The sequence below is a fragment of the Alligator sinensis genome, unplaced genomic scaffold (genome assembly GCF_000455745.1).
Source record: "Alligator sinensis unplaced genomic scaffold, ASM45574v1 scaffold562_1, whole genome shotgun sequence".
Taxonomy (NCBI): Eukaryota; Metazoa; Chordata; order Crocodylia; family Alligatoridae; genus Alligator; species Alligator sinensis.
Window position 1 is genome coordinate 274,135 of NW_005842227.1, and position 18,366 is coordinate 292,500.

Here is an 18,366-nt window from a genome sequence, read left to right on the forward strand (position 1 = left end):
CCACGTGTGCCTAAATTAAGACCGGCCAATAATGTGGCTCAAATCTTAATACAAATGGCGGGAACTCCTTTGCAGCGTGCATCACTATAATGCAAGAGAAATGCACAATGCAAAGAAGGCTACAAAACAGCGGGAAACACTTTTCTGCACACGGGTTCTCTATAACAACAGAACACTCCGTCGTGCAAAAGAGCTGCAATTCGGCGGGAACATAATTTAGCGGTGCCGAAGCACACACAATCAAAAAATCCACAACTTTGGGTTGTGACAAAGGTTTAATCACATTGTTTCCCAAAGTGATGAAGAGTTTACAGCCACTAACCAAAGAGTGGATGAAATCCTGGGACCACAGAAGTTAAAGTCAATCTCCCATTTAATGGAGCTAAGATTTTGCCCATGATCTATTCTATGGGCAAAATGCAAAGTAAAACACCTAATCACAGACCAGTATCAAACCAGGCAGCCCTGCACAGCATTACTACCAAGGTCTCATTCTTTACCTGGGATGGCCATCTCCAGAGATTACTAATTTAATTATATTCATCTCTGAAAACCTAGGAGATTTGAAAATGAAATGTCTACTCTGATGTAGAGGGCCAGAATCAATAGCCATTAAGTGAATGAAGACATTTGGAGTATGTGAGTGTCTAAGCTACTCTACTCCATCACCAGTGCAGTTCATTCGGATAATACTTAGGAGCTAAGAGACAGGCAGAATCATTCATCATCCCAATACATCTTGGGTGACCACAAAACTGACACAGACAGTCCACATCCTCAGGTGGCTTATAAATGGAGTTTGCCTGTGGAAAGGGTGAGCAGAGCTGAGAATCTGGCTCACTGATCTGTGCAGATGAACACAAGATGCAGTGAAAAAGTATGAAATAGCAAAATAATGCTTTAGCTGTTCCTGAAAAGATGTTTTTTGCCCATCTATCTCCACTATAGTGAAAATACTGTTGCTTTGTGGGACATAATGAAGCTAAGGTTCCAACGTAGCAGCTTCAACTGCAGTATTAATTGGGAATGTGTGGGATAATTCTGTAGAAATGTCTCCCTTACCTCTTTCCCCAAACCTTAGGGTTTCATACTAAACAGAACAAATCACATCCTTAGCAATTCTGCTCTGCTTTGTACAGCTGCATGCTGCAGGTGGTGCCCTAAAAATATGTTTGTTTATTTTGCATCACTGCAGGCTGCAAAGCTGCACTTAAAAATGAAATAGATTCCTCCCTCTCCCCCTTCCCCTGCTCTCCCAATCCCTTAAACATGATTGAAGGCAGGTGATGAATAACTGAGAACAAGTGATAACATTTAGGCTTGGTATGAAAGGATCCAAACCAGAATTGCTGGTTAAAGCAGTGAAGAAAAACTGACAAACACAGTGTCTGGCTTTGAGATTTTTCATACTGTTTGATTCCAGAGAGGCAAGCCATGCATGGCAAATTCACCTGAAACCTCCCTAATATCCAGGTGAAATCGTTACAATTGTTTCAAAATTGACAACTGTAAGTATAAAACACAATCAGTCAACAGCAGAGCAGAAATCAATACGAAAAGGTGAAGATGGTGACAGGATAAATATAAATTGGCATAAAGTGACTATTGTAAGTATTTCTAATATACTTGAATATCACAGTAAATAAGCACCAGATTAGACAAATTAGATCAGACCTTGTTCTATCCTGGTACGTCCCTGATAACTGCTTCCAGCTTGGAGGTTTTTACAAGGTGATATGCTTTCGGTTGCTCAGGATATTGCAAACATTATTCAGAATTTTTTTTGTTGTTCCTTTAAAGTTACCTGCTGTACATTAGGACTTAGGTCTTGCTGTTTGTTTATACTGCATGAAATTCATTCCTCTGCAGAGCTCAGCATACAGTCCATGCATTGCTTAAATCTCCTGCCCCCAGTCTTCAAAGTGGATCTTATGTAGGATGTTAGTGATGTACAGAATTTAGACTGCCATCTGCATAGAGATGAACCTCTTATCTTCTGAACCTTTAACATTCAGGGTACTTTAGTGTTTTCTTTTAAAGGAAAAGAAGCATTTTATGAAAGAGAACTCTTTAGAACTAGCATCACTATCGATTTGCCCTAAATTAGTAGCAGCTCTTATAAATTACACAACATAACATTATTTGGCTTGCTGTCACCAGGACACTGCCTGGTAATCTTTAGGAAGTGCTTAAGAGAGAGCTGTTTTCTTGGGAACTTTGAGTTCTGTGGAGCTTGAATGGTGCATCACTATAACTAAGTTTCCACCTGCACAACTCTGAGCTACTTCTAGTTACTGGGTGTACAACTACAGGTCTCTCACCTCTGTTAATCCATATTATCTTTCAAGTACACTTTTAACCAACTATTTAACAGAAGAAAGGTCACACATGCACAGCTCAAACTTCTTTGTCTGGATGCTTTATGAGCCTTGTAAAATGACTGCATACACTCAGTATGTCATTTTCCAAGTCTGATAAAAGTCAGTTCTAATTAGAATTATTTTCTTTCTTCTCAGAGACTTTTTATCAGTAGGCAGTAAACAAGAAGCAGCAAAGCCAACATCCCTAACAGCGCTAAGATCAACATTCATGTCATAGTGGCCAGAAAATATAAGGAAATCAACGTTAAAACAAGTAACTAATTCATACATGATGATTTATTACTTTATGGTTACAGTGCAAGATTCACTTAAGTGCCCATAAAAGAGAATTGAAAGGAAAGATTAATTTCTTTCCTCCAACCAGGGGTAAGCCTGAGCCAAGGCTTGGAGATTAGGTTGTTGAAAATAGAAAAAAAGTCTTCTCTTAACGTTGTGTTGCATGCCACCCACTAGTACCAGTAGTTCCTCTGTTGCCTAACTCATTTATCATTACTGAGACTCTACGTCCATGTTCCTATTACTGAAACTGTATTCACATTCAGAACCCTCCTTATGATGTAAGGAAAATGTTTAAACAATAGACTATTGTATAGTCCAATTGGATGGTTTGGAAAACTCACTACATATTTGTTATCTCTCTTCTTACCTATAATAACTACATCCATAGTAACATGAATAGCAAGAAAAGATGCAGCTAGTCTGGGTTACATAATGCTGAGATCTCTGATACTTTGTCATTTTGTACTATTTCCTTGGCATGAAAAGGAAGGCCTTATCTAGAAATACAGCTGTGTTCAGACACTGACATCATGAAACTAGTTGATGTACTGTACATCCTGTTTCTCTTAATGGCAACGGCACCTGTATTGAACTGCAGTTTTCTTTGCTCGTAACTTATTCTTATCCATAAAACCAAGTTAGAAAAATAAATCTAAATCAACGTCAGATATCAGCCTGAGCTATATAATTTGAGACTGAATACTTGTGACGACTTTGGCCAAGAATATTACTTGTTTATTTTTATTGTTTTAGGTTACACTCTTCGTACCAGAAAACGATGTTAGGGGACAAGAGGTAGTTTTGCCCATTTTAGGAAAATAATTTCTGATTGGCCAGTTGGGTCATAAGAGAATCATGCTAATTAGTCTGTGGTTTGCACTGAAAATTGAGTCCCTTATTGCTATTTGAAAGTAATCAGCATAAAGCATTTTGTGACATGACTGTATGAAAGGTGCTAGAAAATAAATGCAATTGTACTCTATTATATTGGATTGTATTGTGAAAATGAACTGTAAGAAAGACTTGCGGAAATGAGCACTGGTAGAGAAGATGACTGTGAACACTTACTGCAAGGAAGATCTGAAAGGAACTGTGAGCCACTTCTATGTACTGGTATTCAAGCAAACACCCTGAGACAGTGATGTAGCGGTGATCTTCCGGTGCCCAATCTGGGGCTGGGGTTACTGATGTCACTGTGCAGCCTGGCCCATTTTCCATCCACCAGGAGCGGTGCATTGAGATATTAAAGGTCAGAATGAGATCTGTTTCCTGCAAAAGAGAAAAGGAAGATTATAATTTTGGAACGGTACTTGTGTGTCAGTGCTAATATCACTTCCAGCTGTTCACATAGATATCACACAGCAGGCATAAAGAAAGTTACATCAGAAAATTATTGGAGAAATCTTATCCCCTGTGGCAAGCCTGAGTACCTGGGGCTTGGACTGTAGAGGTGGGTTGAATGGGGGCTGGAGGAAAGTAATCCTTCAACCCAGGCTCTGTTGCAGGCAGTAACTGTGGCCTGGGGCTGTCATAGGCCAGTTACTGCTGTGCCTACACTGCAGTGACTGATGGATGTGCATAACAGAAGATCCACCCTCTCCATCCTGACTCCTTGTAGTTTGTTCCTGCCCTAATTCTCCAAGCCCTGCAAAAGCACAGTAGAAAATCCCCAGGAGCTGGGCTTCATGGAAGTGGTGGAGGAGTATGGACTTGTTGCAAGAACAGTAAAATCTGTCTAATTATTACTAGTTAGGCATTTTGTGTGAGAAATATTTTACAACGCATACTAAGACTCCATACAGAATGATTTTTGCCATTTTTAATGAAGAAACACTATAATTTTGACTGCAAACAGTACACATACTGTGTTGCTCTATGAGAATTCTGCACATTCATGAGCTTTCAATTTACCTAGTTTTTCCCCCTAATATAGCTTTCACTTTCCTGGTCAGTGCCATGATTCAATGGGCCTTAAACCTTATTACTATTGCTGTTAATGCTGAATCATGAGCTGGGATTAGGCCTGCCAGCAGTGGGCCATGTGACTTAATGTGACCACTGGTGAGAGAGCTTCACACATTACATTCACTTGCTGGCTGACAGCTTACTAAACTATTAGTTCAGTAACAATTAAAATGACAAATTACCATGAGGAAATTCAATTTACTACGTGTATAGCTTGTATTAGGTTTTACTCCGGGTATGTACAAGCCTAACATTTATATCAAACTAACCAGGGTTAGGTCAATCTAAATGCCCACTCATGCAGGATTTTGGAGGGTTTAATTTGGCCAAAAAATGGTGCACCCAATCTAAGTTAGTTCACGTAAAGAAGTGAATCTAGGAAGGGGTTAACCCAGTCTCTTGAATGCCTGCATGCATTCGCAGCATAATCCCAGGGCTGGGATAACCCATCTATTTGCCCCAGCCCTGGAGCTGAGCTAATACAAACCCCAGTCCCTAACCAGACTATCTTTGGCCCCCTGACTCTCCCACGACCAGGCAACACCCCTGCAAACCCCGTCTTCATACCCACCATTTCTCTCTGTATCTGCCAACTTTCCATGAGCCTGCCAGCCCTACCAATCCCACCATCTCCTCTTCCCACCCAGAGTTATACCTTGGGCTGCCTGTGCCAGTTCCGACAGTGGTGAACAGCTGCACATGCCGCTCCCAGGAGCAGCGAATGACTGTATGTGCTGCTTCTGGTCTAGGTTTAGGTGGCTTAAAGTGAGCTTCCTAAACCTAGACTGGGTGCAGCATATGCTAGTTCACATCCCCAGTAACCAACAAATAAAACCAGAGTGCCTACCTATCCCAGTGATAAATTAACTAGATTTCACTGTACTCCTACAAATCCTAACCTGTCCAACCCTGCAGGAGGACCACATCAGTTCCACTTTGTATGAGAGTCTCTTCAATTGTGAACAAGTTGAGGGGGGAGGGATAGGATTTGCCTTTGTTATGTCATTATAGATTTCCTAGATTTCACTTCTAAATTCCGTTGTGTTTCACAGTCTTAGCCTTTTATGTTGGCAAAGCAAATTGCTTGCAGAGAGGTTTTTTTTGCAAGTAAGTAGTTTTTGTCTATTGCCTTGTCCAAAGAGTACAGGGCCTAGTGAGATGGGAAAACAGTCTACAAATCCCTCACAGCCAGGACACAGTAGCTTGTGCAAAGGATATTGAGTCAGTTATGCTTTTCCTTAAGGTTATATTTATAAATAGTTTATAAGAGGTTAATAAATGATTAATACATATCATAAGCATATTATGGACATGAATGATATGTACTAAGAGCTGGTTGCACGCATATCAGTCAAAGGTGTAAAAGCCAGTTAGAAGTAATCTATCAGAAGCCTGGACTCCATAACAACCTATGACATTAACCCGTTATAAACTATTGATAAAAGTAACCTCATTGTCAAGTGTGACCATCTATTTAAATCAGCATGTATGCTCAGTCATGCAAGTAAAAATTCCCTGTGAGAAATGTCTTTTCAGAACCAAACTCTCCCCTATGTTGCCCTGAGTAACCTACATTTTTCAGACTGTAGATAATATTAATAATTAAGATCTTCATAAAGATTTTAGAGTGTAACTATTTAACAAGGTTTACCATAGTGATCCGAATATAACTATTCACAGATACACATGTGAATTTTCCCATGTCCTGAAGAATATACATTTTTTCAGTTTAAATGATAGGCTGCCACTTTTTGCATTAACTCAACCAAAGCTAATTCTATCCAGAAGATTTTAGTATAATTTTATGATTGATATATCACTCTAGGATTGTATGTGGCATCACCATACTGATTAATGTATTTAAAAAAATAAGTCCTGCCCCAGATGCAGTGATGATACTTCTGTGTTTGTCTTTTAAAATCAATTACTAGTGTGAACTCACTCAACCAACTACCACATGGTAGGACTAGCTGTATATGGTTTTGTAGTCAATAAAAAGAAAATCATACAATCCCATAAACCTCTGGACATGTAAACATTCACCATTATGAATAGTGCTTCATTAGTATGAAGTGAATGATACTACTCACAGTAGTAAGTTCTAGTAGTTAAGTTTGAATGATCAGATCACCATGTGAACATATGCACAAACAGCCCAGACCTACCAGAACAAGATGCTTTCAGGTCTGGTGACCTGACTCTAAGCGGTGCAGTTTAATATGAAAAGCATCATAAGACAACCTTTGCATTAGTAAAAGCAGCCAAACAAGGAGTGTAACTTAGGAGCAAAGTCAAGTGCAAGCAGGTAGAATGAGGATGGCATACAGAAAAAGAGATGTGCTGAACAAAGTCACACTTGTGACCACAACCTAAGTTTATACATAATTGAAAATTTAGTCTGTGGGGAATATTTTGGTATAGATACAAGGGGGTTGAAGTGCAAGACTTTTTCAAACAGATACACAATACTAATATTTTCTACAAAATGAAAACAATTTTTTCACAATACCTCCCAGATAGTCCCAATGCTCTAAAACAATGTCCAGAATGATGAATACTCTCTTTGTGGCTAGAATTTCTGATTGGGGGACACACTTGATGACCTTTTCCTCACAAGGAAACTGGAAACACATTGTCTAAAAATTTGCCATTGGGTCTGATACTCTTCTCAAATGCACTGATAATTCTAGAGTGAGATATATAGAAGTCCAGCAAAAAAGGGGAAGCAGCTTAGGTAGACTAATGCAACACTTCTGTTCACCAATCCTGGGCTGAATCAGTGGCTGGGGTGGTCCAGCAGGCATAACTGGGGGGCTGTTTGTATTATGGTAGCCTTCTGGCTCCAGTGCTGCAGAACAACTCTCTGACCTCAAGTTCCATATGTGCCATACCTGCATGAGGGCTCTCAAAACAGCCTGATGGTCCTCAGAGCACAGCCTTCCCCACCACCTGCCCTATGGGATCTTCTCTTCGTTGGAAGCAGGGACATTGAGACCCCTTTTTGGTACATAGGCCTCTTGTAAAATGCCTAGAATATAACATCCTAGAGTGTCTTAATCTAGTGGTAGTCTAATAATATGATGGAGATCAAAATCTACCACCTTTTTGTGAGAAGACCCTCCCCCTTTAAATCATCCTATTTATTGAAGGAAAATTGTAAACTCTCTATTTTTTTTTTTATTCAAAGCAGCTGGAAGAATGAATAGGATAAATTGTTTGGTGTTATTTGATTGTTTGCAGCACAATTACAAGTATCATAATTGAGTAAAAATGCTTAGCAAAATAGAAACGAGTAGACCAAATGGCCTCCTTCAAGAAAAAAGTGCATTTGGCCACCAAGTACTGTTTTTAAATTTCTTTAAAATGGGTCAGGACTAGCTGGACACAGAGGAGCATAATCCTACTGAGTATATCCCCACTCATTTCAATGGACTTGTGTTTGATTACACACAGCTTTGCTTTTCCAAAGACTTATGAATGAGAAGTGGAAGTAAATTTAAAAAATGCATAGACAATATAATTACACATTAACATCTGCATAATCACATATGCAAATAAGCCACTGCATGTTCCAGCAATATTCTGTCCATGAAAATATCCCCAGAAGATTCACAAATTCAAGATTTTATTATGCAAAATATTTTTTTTGCAAAATTATCATTTTTTAGTTGCCATTTTAGTTGAAAGTTGTGATTTATACCACACAAAAGTGCTCTAGTCAAAAATAGCTTTTTGGGGCTCATAGTAGAAAGAAAAATCTTGAGTTAATGTGCAGTGCAAGAGTGGGTGTTAATAGATCTATTTCTGACTTTACAAAACATTTCCTATGGGACCCTGATTTACCAAGTAAACCAGACAAATATCCTTGTTTGTTTCCCTCATTTCCAGAACGGGATGACACCCTTCTCACAAAAGTGCAAGATGGCTTAATTCCTTAAATGTGCATCTCCTCCTGAAGGCTTTCTGTGTTCCTTAGATAAAAGTCACTACATTAACGTTGAGTGCCAGTAGGATTTTAAAATTGTAAATCTAATGAGTCATCAAAGAACTTTTAGAAGGCGAAAAAAACAGACAATTGATTGTGAGCCCTGTTTCTGAAAACATCTCCACATATTTCTTGACAAATCTCGGTGTAATAGGCTCTCCCAGGTTACAAACAAATGTTACATCCTGGGATATATCATTTTGTCCCAGGACAAAGTACCTCTCTCAAATCCATGGCCGTTATCCATGTCTGTTGTCCTGGGACAAATCCTAAAAAGGTTCACAGGATAAGATTTATTAATGGTTATCCCAGGACATTGCAAGGTACATCTAAACAGTTTTTCTGGTATTGCATCATTGAATCAAGGATAGACAAGTGGCAGTACATCAATCGCTCACAAAAGCCTGATTAGAAGGGCAATGTGTACATGCCAATTTTGGGAAATGTCTGTTCTGGGACACACCCAGGCATAACTTGTCCAGGGACAAATGCAACATCTGTCCCTAGCCTAATTGGTTTAAAACAGAAAAACCTTGGCTGAAGTCAAAATGGAATAACCAGTACAAACCCCTCACAAGTGGGGCTCAAGTCAAGTCCAGACTCTATTATGTCTCTAACCACACCAAGTGAGCTAGCTAGTTGACACATGTGCAAAACAAAACTAAGACACAGATCCCCCAAAGGTTTAAATGGGCCATAGGCCCATTGACTTGAAGGCTTGTTACAGTTTGCACCACTTCAGGATTGACTCCCTTAAGTGTAAGTAATTTCATCTACAGGTTAGGTGACTATTCATAGTTGACTGGTAGTGAAGGACTTGTGAGCAGTTTTAGCTTTTAATGAAAAAACTGGTGAAGTCTGGAAGCTCTTTGAAGAATTGTATAAATTGGAGTGAGGTTGATGCATCTGTCATTAATATCCATTCTTCTGGAGCACTGAGAATTCTTCATGAAAATGTCCTTCTTGCTATTTACACATGCTATTATGCACACTGTTTGAATACAGTTTTAGTGGACATAAGCAAAATCTACACTGGCAGCAAGGGATTCCCCTCCCTTCCCTCACCCCCCTTTGTGTGTTTGCTACATGTTTTCTTTTCAACATCTGTGGTTCAGAGACTGTTCAGAGGAATAGCTTGATAAGCCTTGAAGCTATGGAACTTAACAGGAAGTGTGATACATGTTGGGCATGCCAATATGGTACTGTTCACTGCCTGTATATCAAAGAAAATTTTATCATCTCAAATCAACAAACAGTTGGTTCCTTTTATTAGACACAGAAATACATCTGTACAAGCTTTATTAATGATCACCATGATGCTTTTGCAAATCCTGCTGATATTTGTAAATGAAATTTACATTTGCTGTTAATGAAAATCAGTGCTTTGAAGCAGACTCTGCTCATACCTCAAGGAGTGGAAACTAGGCACAAATATTTGGAAAGACATCTTTATTGAACTTCTTGAGATGACAAAGACATTTAATGTAGATATGGGGGGATACTGGTTTATTACATAAGACAGCTACCATCTGAGCACCTCACAGAGGCATCATAGGCTCAGATACTTTTGAGATAAGTCTGTAATTGAAATTGTAAGTTCAGCCTACCCTCACTTTATAAAAATATGGACCATTGACAACTTTGATTCAAGACCCAGTGTTAGATTAACTTCATAGTGCATAACAGAAGAAACAGGAGTAAAAAATTAAATTCAGAAAATGGCCATTCTTCCCTTGCTACAGAGGGTAGTAGAAGTCCAGTCCTGTTCAAATGTGGAGAGATATGTTTAAAGGGTATATGATTAATTATTTCCTTTATGGTGTTACCATAAGGCAGTTCTTGCATCAGTTCTGGCAGACTATTCCAGATACAACCTCAGGGGAAGGTGGAAGACAGTAGTAACTCAGGATGGTTCCTCTAGACTAGGAATAGACATTCCAAAAGCCCGAGGGGAAATTTAACTAAGTTACATGGTTTTCTGTAAGAGGTATAGTTTAGATCAGTAGTGAACAGAACATGAATTCACCCTTTGGTGGGTGCAAATCTTAGATCAAGTTCCACCATTTTAAAACTAGTCTGTGTGTGCTGAACTGGTGTTCTGTTACAGGTATAGACTGGTTTCCAATCACTTATACCAGTACAAGTGTAATAGTTGTACTTGGCCCTAGAGGTACAAAAGGACATTGCTGACACAGGGAAAGAGAATTCTACTTCCATGCACTAGTTTCAGGGAATCTGGCTCATCATGTCATGGGAGCTCAGCTTCACTCATTTTTATAATTAGAAATTTCTGAAAACCTGACAAAGCTTTCATACTCGTTTTGTCAAATACAGCAGTGCAACCGCTCATTTCATTTTTCAAACCCAAACTAGCAAGTACAGAGTGCTTGGAGACTGAATTATCACATGCAGTTTCAGTAATAAAAGATCAATGTCTAAAAGCTTCTGGATGCTTTGGATGCACAGAGGCCTCTACAGGCAGCTTTTTCTTCTGTTATCTCAGTTTTCCACTTTTACTAGTTCTCCTCAGCCAGTTTCATTTTCTCATGTGAGCAGACCTTCTCTAGGCTAAAGAAAAAACTGCATTCACCATTGGGGAAAAACAATGTGAACAGCTTGGCATCTGTTTCTGTCTGTCGTTTGTGGTGGTCTCACAATGCGTAACATGCAGCAGTCCAAAGGGATGCTGTATTTTTTTGAAACACATGCTGTTTATTTTTTTCTAACATCATACATGTAATAGGGTTGATCTCCACGCATCACAAGACCACAAAGTTCCGTAAAGTTCCATACACAAAGATATTGTTACTATATAAGAAATGCCACTTCCGTGTACAGATTGTGGATTTCTTGTGTATACTTCCTTTTCACTGATCTCTGTTGTCTCTATTTTCCTTTCTCCTGAACATGCATCTTTACTCCTCTTCCCTTTGGCATAATTTGTCTTGGTTAACTATAAAATCCTGTATATAGTGGGTACATCTACATGTTCAATTACCCTGATACAATAAACTCAGGCACAGTTTGCATTGGAGTCAGCTCCTCCCAGGTGCAGCACCTGAGATCACAGTAATTCATGCTAGGGCAGAGCAGCCCTGGGCTGGCAGAGGCCCGGGGGGTCAGCCCTGGGGTCTGGGTGGCAGTGTTGGGTGGTGGAAGCCCCTGAGCTGAGGCACAGTGTGCCCTAGCCAGCCAGAGAGCAGCACGTGGAGACAGAGGAGCAGCCAGCCCAGGGCTGCCTGCTCCCCCATTTTGTGGCACACTGCGGCTGGCTGGGATGTAGTGTGCCAGCATAGGGGCTCCACAACGCATGGAGACAGGAGAGCAGGGAGGGCTCCTTGTTCTCTCATCTATGCATTGTCCCAGCACAAGCTATTTTTCTGTGCTTTGCACTGCTTTTTTTTTCCAGGGTTGTTTTTTTGGCTACCGGGAAACCCAGTAGCAAATTTTGCCCCCGCTCTGCAAATTAGCAGCACCACACACAGTTTAACATGCAATGCACATGATTTCTGGCACCACGAACAACAAGCGCCTGTATGCGTGAATGCAGCCACTGGTGCCAAACCTGCTCTTTTTACACAGCAATTTTTTTATATCACTGTAATGCCTTTGATTTCAACAGAGTTCCTCTTGGTTTTCATTAGTGCAAGCGAAAACAGTTAAGGCCCATATATGAGCATCCTACTGCCGATATGTAAATGAAGACATCAGAAGCAGGTTCACCTGTACTTGTAAAAATTTGTGCTCTTACATAGTTCTAAAGTATGTTTTAAGGGTGGGATACTACCATACAGGATAATGAGTCACTATTAAAGACAAATTAAAGGGGAGGATGGGGATAGATGATTCAGCCCCTTTGAAGTTGCAAAATAATTACAACATCCTCAAAAAAAAAGAAAGAAAGAAAGAAAAAGAAAAAGTATATTCTGACAAATCCTCAAAATCTCCAGCAACTCCCATACACTGTTGGGTACTGTCACTGAGTACTGAATGGTGCTAATGTTTTGGTCACTCCTGTCCACATTCCTGTGACATTATGCTGAACTGCAGTCAGTGCAATCACAAATAATATGTTTTAATTTTTTCTTTAAATACAGTTTGTATAATAAGAATTTTGATATGTTTTAGTAAACAATTATCCTCTGCTAAACTCCAGTTTATATAAACCATGGGCTCCTGTACATGTGCGGGGAGCCTGCTCTGATGAGTTGGACAGACTCGATGAATCGAATCTGCTGGAGCATGGAAATCAACACGTTTCAGAAGCCTTCTGCATCACGTGTATCAGCTTCCCCATGCATCTCTACACTGAAAACAATAGCGGTGGGGAGCTGGGGGATGGACCCAATGATATCACGAGGTCGCATCTATGAAATCTATGAAATAAAACACATTCAATAAGCTTTAGTTCAAAGTTCCCCATCACCCTTTTTTCAGCATGGGGACGCTGATAAGCATGATGTGTGGGTGCTTTTAATTAGCGTAGCTTGTGAATTAAAGCCCCTGGTGTTGTGCCCCAAAACATGTGTAAAAATGCCAAATATCATTAATTCATCTTCACTAAAGGTTTTGGAATACACTCAGCAAATATTTTCTTAACCTCAGTAGAAACTACTGTGAAAGTTATGATGTTGGAACTGAGACATAGAGCTGAGAGGGAAACAATTTTCCTGTCCTTTGAAAATTTTCAAGATTTCAAAAAATGTTCCTTATTTGTATCAGGAGAAAACTAAGACTTTTAAAACTTTTTCAAGCAGGACTGAAGATACAGACCCATGTGCCACAACAGCCAAATTACCCTGTGGTTAGGACATCCTTGGCATCAAGATTGAAAAATTGGGGCCTGTATTTTTATTTTAATTAGACAAGAATGGAAATGAAGACAGTTAGACTCTGGAATGTATCACCAGCTTTCCTTGTAGGCACGTAACTCCTCTCCCACCTCAGCTGTGTAACGCTCGCAGACAATTTCACAACCTTTTTAAATTCAATTCAGTCTTGATTTTCTTTCCAAAATGAAGAAAAGGTTGTGAAAAATTCCCAAGGTGCCACTTATTTATTTTTAATTGAAAATGCATGGTTCCACTGGCTTACAGAAGTATTATGTTTGTCATTAGTTGTACTTTGTTCTCAGGGTACATTTTTTTTCTTTTTAAGTGGTAAGGGAGCTATGCCTCTTGTCTTGGTTTATCCAGGCAAATATATAGATAGATAGCTCTTAGAACTTGCAGAGACAAATATAAATAACCTCCTAATTCTAAATAATACACTTTTAAGTACAAGGACATATTACATTTGGACAGTGTCCAAAAGATTGGGTGTAGATTCTTTTCATTAGGAACAAAGCTTTCTGGCAATGATGGGAAGGTCTATCTATAAGAGAAAATATTAAGAAGAAAATTGAAACTTTTAATACCTTTCCCTTGTAGTGATTAATTTGTTATCTCAGAAACAATATTTTTGTCACTCTGTGCCAAGAGGACTCTATCCAAGCCAGCATTTTTATTTTACTCTAATATAAAAACATCTTTCTCTAACCATATATCAAGATGCACTTGGAGTGTGTGTGTGGCATAGAGCTGCTATGACAGGTCTAACTCACCCAGAAATCCTCCCTATGTAGATGGATTTCCCCTGAGGATATCTACTTGCTTCATGGCACCTTTGCACTACAGAAGTGACATGGAGGATGTGCAGCAGAATATAAAATCTGAGCCCCAATTTAGGGCTTCTGCTGGGTGCAGAGACAAGTTTGAACCAAAATGCTGGACTACACATATGAGCAGGAGGAATAAGGACACCTGTTACACATCTTTGTGGTTGCCTAGACCTTCAGGCTGGGCACAACAAAATAAAACAGGTATTCTGTGCCTGCTACTTTCATTGTGCAAAAATAGGTGGGAGGGTCTGAGCAATCTAACTCTGTTAGGTTTATTAGATATGAGTTCCTTGTCCCAACTTTTGATGTTTATAGGTTTTTCATGAAACATATTCTCTATCAACCCAGTTTATAACTCTATCTATGCAGATGCTTGTAGAAGGGAATATATACTGCTTTAACCTTCATATGTTCCCATGGGGTAATTTCCTACCCCAAATGCATACTTTGTGCAGTATCTTAAAGTTAATTCATTCTAAAAAATTTTGTTTTTTGGACATTGTCACTGGCACTGCAGTGCACAATATCCCCAAAGAACAGCCATCTTACATGAATGGTTTGTGCTCTGTGGATGAAAAACTGCCCAGGGTAACATGTTATCCCAGGTGTGAATGTGTTTTTCCATATGGGGTAACAACTTACTCCAAGCCCATGTTAACACATTAGGGTAACTTGTTACCCCAATGCAATTTCTGTATAAATGACAGGCCTAGACCTGTTTGGCCACTTTGGGTGGATGCATCTGAAAGGTCAGCATTCATTCACACCTCATTCATGTCCACTTCAGGTATCCCTGGTAAATAATGGATGGCCATCCTCCACTCTGCTTTTGCAGAAGATGTGGTAATCCTTTTTGCTGACCACTTTGTTTGCAAGCTGCAAAGTCATTAAAACACCCTTCCCTTTGCCGACCCCCCCCCAAACCCTTTTGTCACATCACACCCAAATCCACTTCTACTTTCTTTTCTCATGGCAAAACTTCACCTTACCTACCCTTTTCATAACACACAAGCTAGTTTGCCCTGCCTTTGTTGAAAGTGAAGACAAGGAGCAAAGGGGCAGCAGATACAGTGTACACTATGGAGTCCCCTTCAATGGTAAGGGCTTGACACCCCTCCTTTTACCTGTTTTCAATAAGCCACTGCATGTATGGTTTCCAAACACCATCCACCCACATTTGGATTGCCGGCAAAGGGTGGATGCTGGTCTCTGGCTTCTGTGCCCAGGAGGAGAGGGTGCTACCTGCGCTGCCACAGGGCAGGTCAGAGTTGCTTCTGTGACAGCATAGGTGGAAAGGCTTGTCTTTGATTGTTATTTATATGCATTCAGCGGTAATAATTTTTTCTTTTTTTTCTGCAATCCCGGATGAGAAGGCAGCAGCTCATATTCAGTACTGAAGCCTGTCTTGCACAGGTAATGGGGGATGACAGCAACTCATCTACTGGTGAAATCTTATCCTAAGGCAGTGAGGATGCTGACTTTGTTCCAGACATGGGAGATTGTTCACAGTAAGCAAACCATGTGTCTATGGAAGCTTCATCCAGCTCAAATGAGGACGAGTTGGTGCCACAAGCAGAAGTGATGCCAACACTTCCAGTGGAAAAGGGAAAAGGACCAGCTCGGAGCCACCGTGAAAAACCAAGGAGAGCTACAGCAGTTTGTGGAGCAGAAACACTGTCACCACCCCTGGAAAACATTGCAGATGATGACACCTTTAGAGGAAGGAATGGCAGATTGTGGGGAAAAAAGTCCACCGCTAATACATCATCAGAGAACAGTCAAGGACATAGTCCATGCAAGTGCTGGGCCAACAAGAGAAAGTAATAAAGACACAGTGGTGCAAACGTTCTACCTGTTTCTCTCACAAGATATCCTGACTGTTATCATAAGAGAAACAGACAGAGAGGCAGAAAGAAGATTCAGGAAGTGGAATGACAGCCATCCTGAAAATAGAAAGGAGTGGAAAAAGAGGACAAAACAGAGCTGAAAGCCTACATTGGCCTCCTACTGCTGAGTGGTCTATACCATGGTGGTCACGAGGCACTGGGGGAGTTGTGGGAGCAACACACTGGGCAACCTTGCTTCCATGCCACCATGAGTTTAAAACAATTCCATCAAATCACCAACTACCTGAGATTTGACAACGAACTGACACGTGAGGAAAGGAGAGTGGTGGACAAGCTTGCGGCCTTCAGAGATATTTGGATACAATTTGTGGAGCAGCGCTTCTTTTGCAGGAGCTTTGAGAACAGTTGATCAACGGACAAATAAAACAAAGAATGATGGATACACATAACCTGTCTAAATCCATCAAGTCTGGTATGGATGAATGACACATGCCCCCGGTGGCTGGGTGGGGCATGGCAGCGGTAAGCAGGAGCTCCTGCAGATGCTGCTGGCGCTGTAGGCAGCAGGGGGGTGGGGTGGGGTGGTCGAGCACTGACCAGGGGTCAGCAACCACCTGCAGATGCCACCAGCAGCATCGGCAGCAGCCAGTGGGGATTCATGACAGCCAGCAGATGCCGCCAGCAATCAGTGATTGCTGACCGCCTGCAGATGCCTTTTTGTAGGGGGTGCACTGCCATGCTCTGGGGGTGCATGTGCAACCATGTGCACCCTCTATGTGTCTCCCTGCTGGTATGAGTGCCCTAAATTACAAATTGCCACAATGCACCCCAGTAGAATCTTCTGCAAGCATGAGTGGATGTTGTGTTTTTTGTCCAAGGACAGATGACCACAAAACCTGGAAACAATGTGAAGTTTGTAAGCGATTTGCTTGTGTACACCACAGTACATCACTGCTGCTTTGTGAGGAATGCAATATTTAGTTAAAACAGTTAGGAAATGTATTTGGAAGTAATTGTTAGTTTGAAAACTGTGTGAACTGCAGACTTTGCAAATTGTTCATTCACGTTTTGAAAGTCTAAAAAAAGTTTAAATTGTGTTCACAGTTCTAGTTAAATAATATTTTGGGTTCAAATCATCATAAATAATCTTTCAAACAATCTGTATGTTAAATAAATAGTTTCTGGTACATTTATACTGTTGTCACTAGTTCCATTTTTTTCATGTGGGTGGGGTAACAAGTTACCCCATGAGACCAACAATGTTGAATTGTGGGGTAACAAGTTACTCCATGAGAACAAAAATTGTTATGGTTTCATGAGATTGGACAAGGGTTAAAACTAACAGCTAAATGTTATTAAATGCTGTAAAACAGCATATAACTCTAAAATGGTGAACATTTGGGTTTTTCCCACTGTTTACCAATAACATATATTAAAGTGTGCCATCACTTTCCTAAAATTGAAATAATTGCTTTGGCTTTTTAAATTTTGCTTTAAACCATCTGACTATTTTATGACCTCAGAGATGCAGGGACTCTAAAATGGAGTTAATACTCTTCAGATTGATTCAACCTGACTGGTCTCTACCAATATTCCCATTCCTTGACATAGAACCTTCACCCATTTGATCTGGGCTCTGGACTAGTTCCGCTCCACATACATAATGAATTCTCACTGATGCTTGCCTCCACACCCATTGTATGTGCTGCAGTGGGGGGAGGCAAACTGTAGTGAGAATTCATTATTTATGGGGAGTGGAACTAGTCCAGAGCCCAGATCAGGAAAGATGATGACCAAGGACAAGTGTATGGGGAACATGATAATACCGTTATGGTTGTCAGACTGCTCCATCAGCTAGGAAATAAAGAAGAGAATGGATCTATAAGGTACATACAGATGAGCCTCCATTTGTGGAGGAAAGGAATAGCAAATGGCCTTAAGAGACGTACCATCTTCACCGATCAGCTTTCCAAGCTGAAGAGAAAGATATTTAGTGTTCTGCAATTTAAGTACATCCAGCGATTGGCAATTTTATATTCATCAGGATTTCAAAATAATTTGAGAGGTCTGGATGGCTCAGGAAATTACTTAAAACAAGGAATCTTTTCCAGTTTGATTTCAATCTAGCCCAAGTGGATGATATCTATAGACAGAACGCTTTTCTACAGAGGGAATTTATTGTAAAGAGAAATAGCTATTCCTCACTAATTTGTTGTATTCATCATATAGAGTAAGAGTATACAGGGAAAG

At 40.2% G+C, this 18,366-nt stretch overlaps 1 protein-coding gene across 1 annotated transcript in view; it reads right to left on the minus strand.

Moving 5' to 3' along the window:
* The window catches only part of NKAIN2 (sodium/potassium transporting ATPase interacting 2), a 594,496-nt gene that overhangs the window by 136,179 nt on the left and 439,951 nt on the right, over window positions 1-18,366 (minus strand). Inside the window, exon 4 of the mRNA XM_025208339.1 lies at window positions 3,729-3,929. Within this exon, the coding sequence (XP_025064124.1) occupies window positions 3,729-3,929 (201 nt within the window). The remainder of the gene's footprint in view (window positions 1-3,728; window positions 3,930-18,366) is intronic.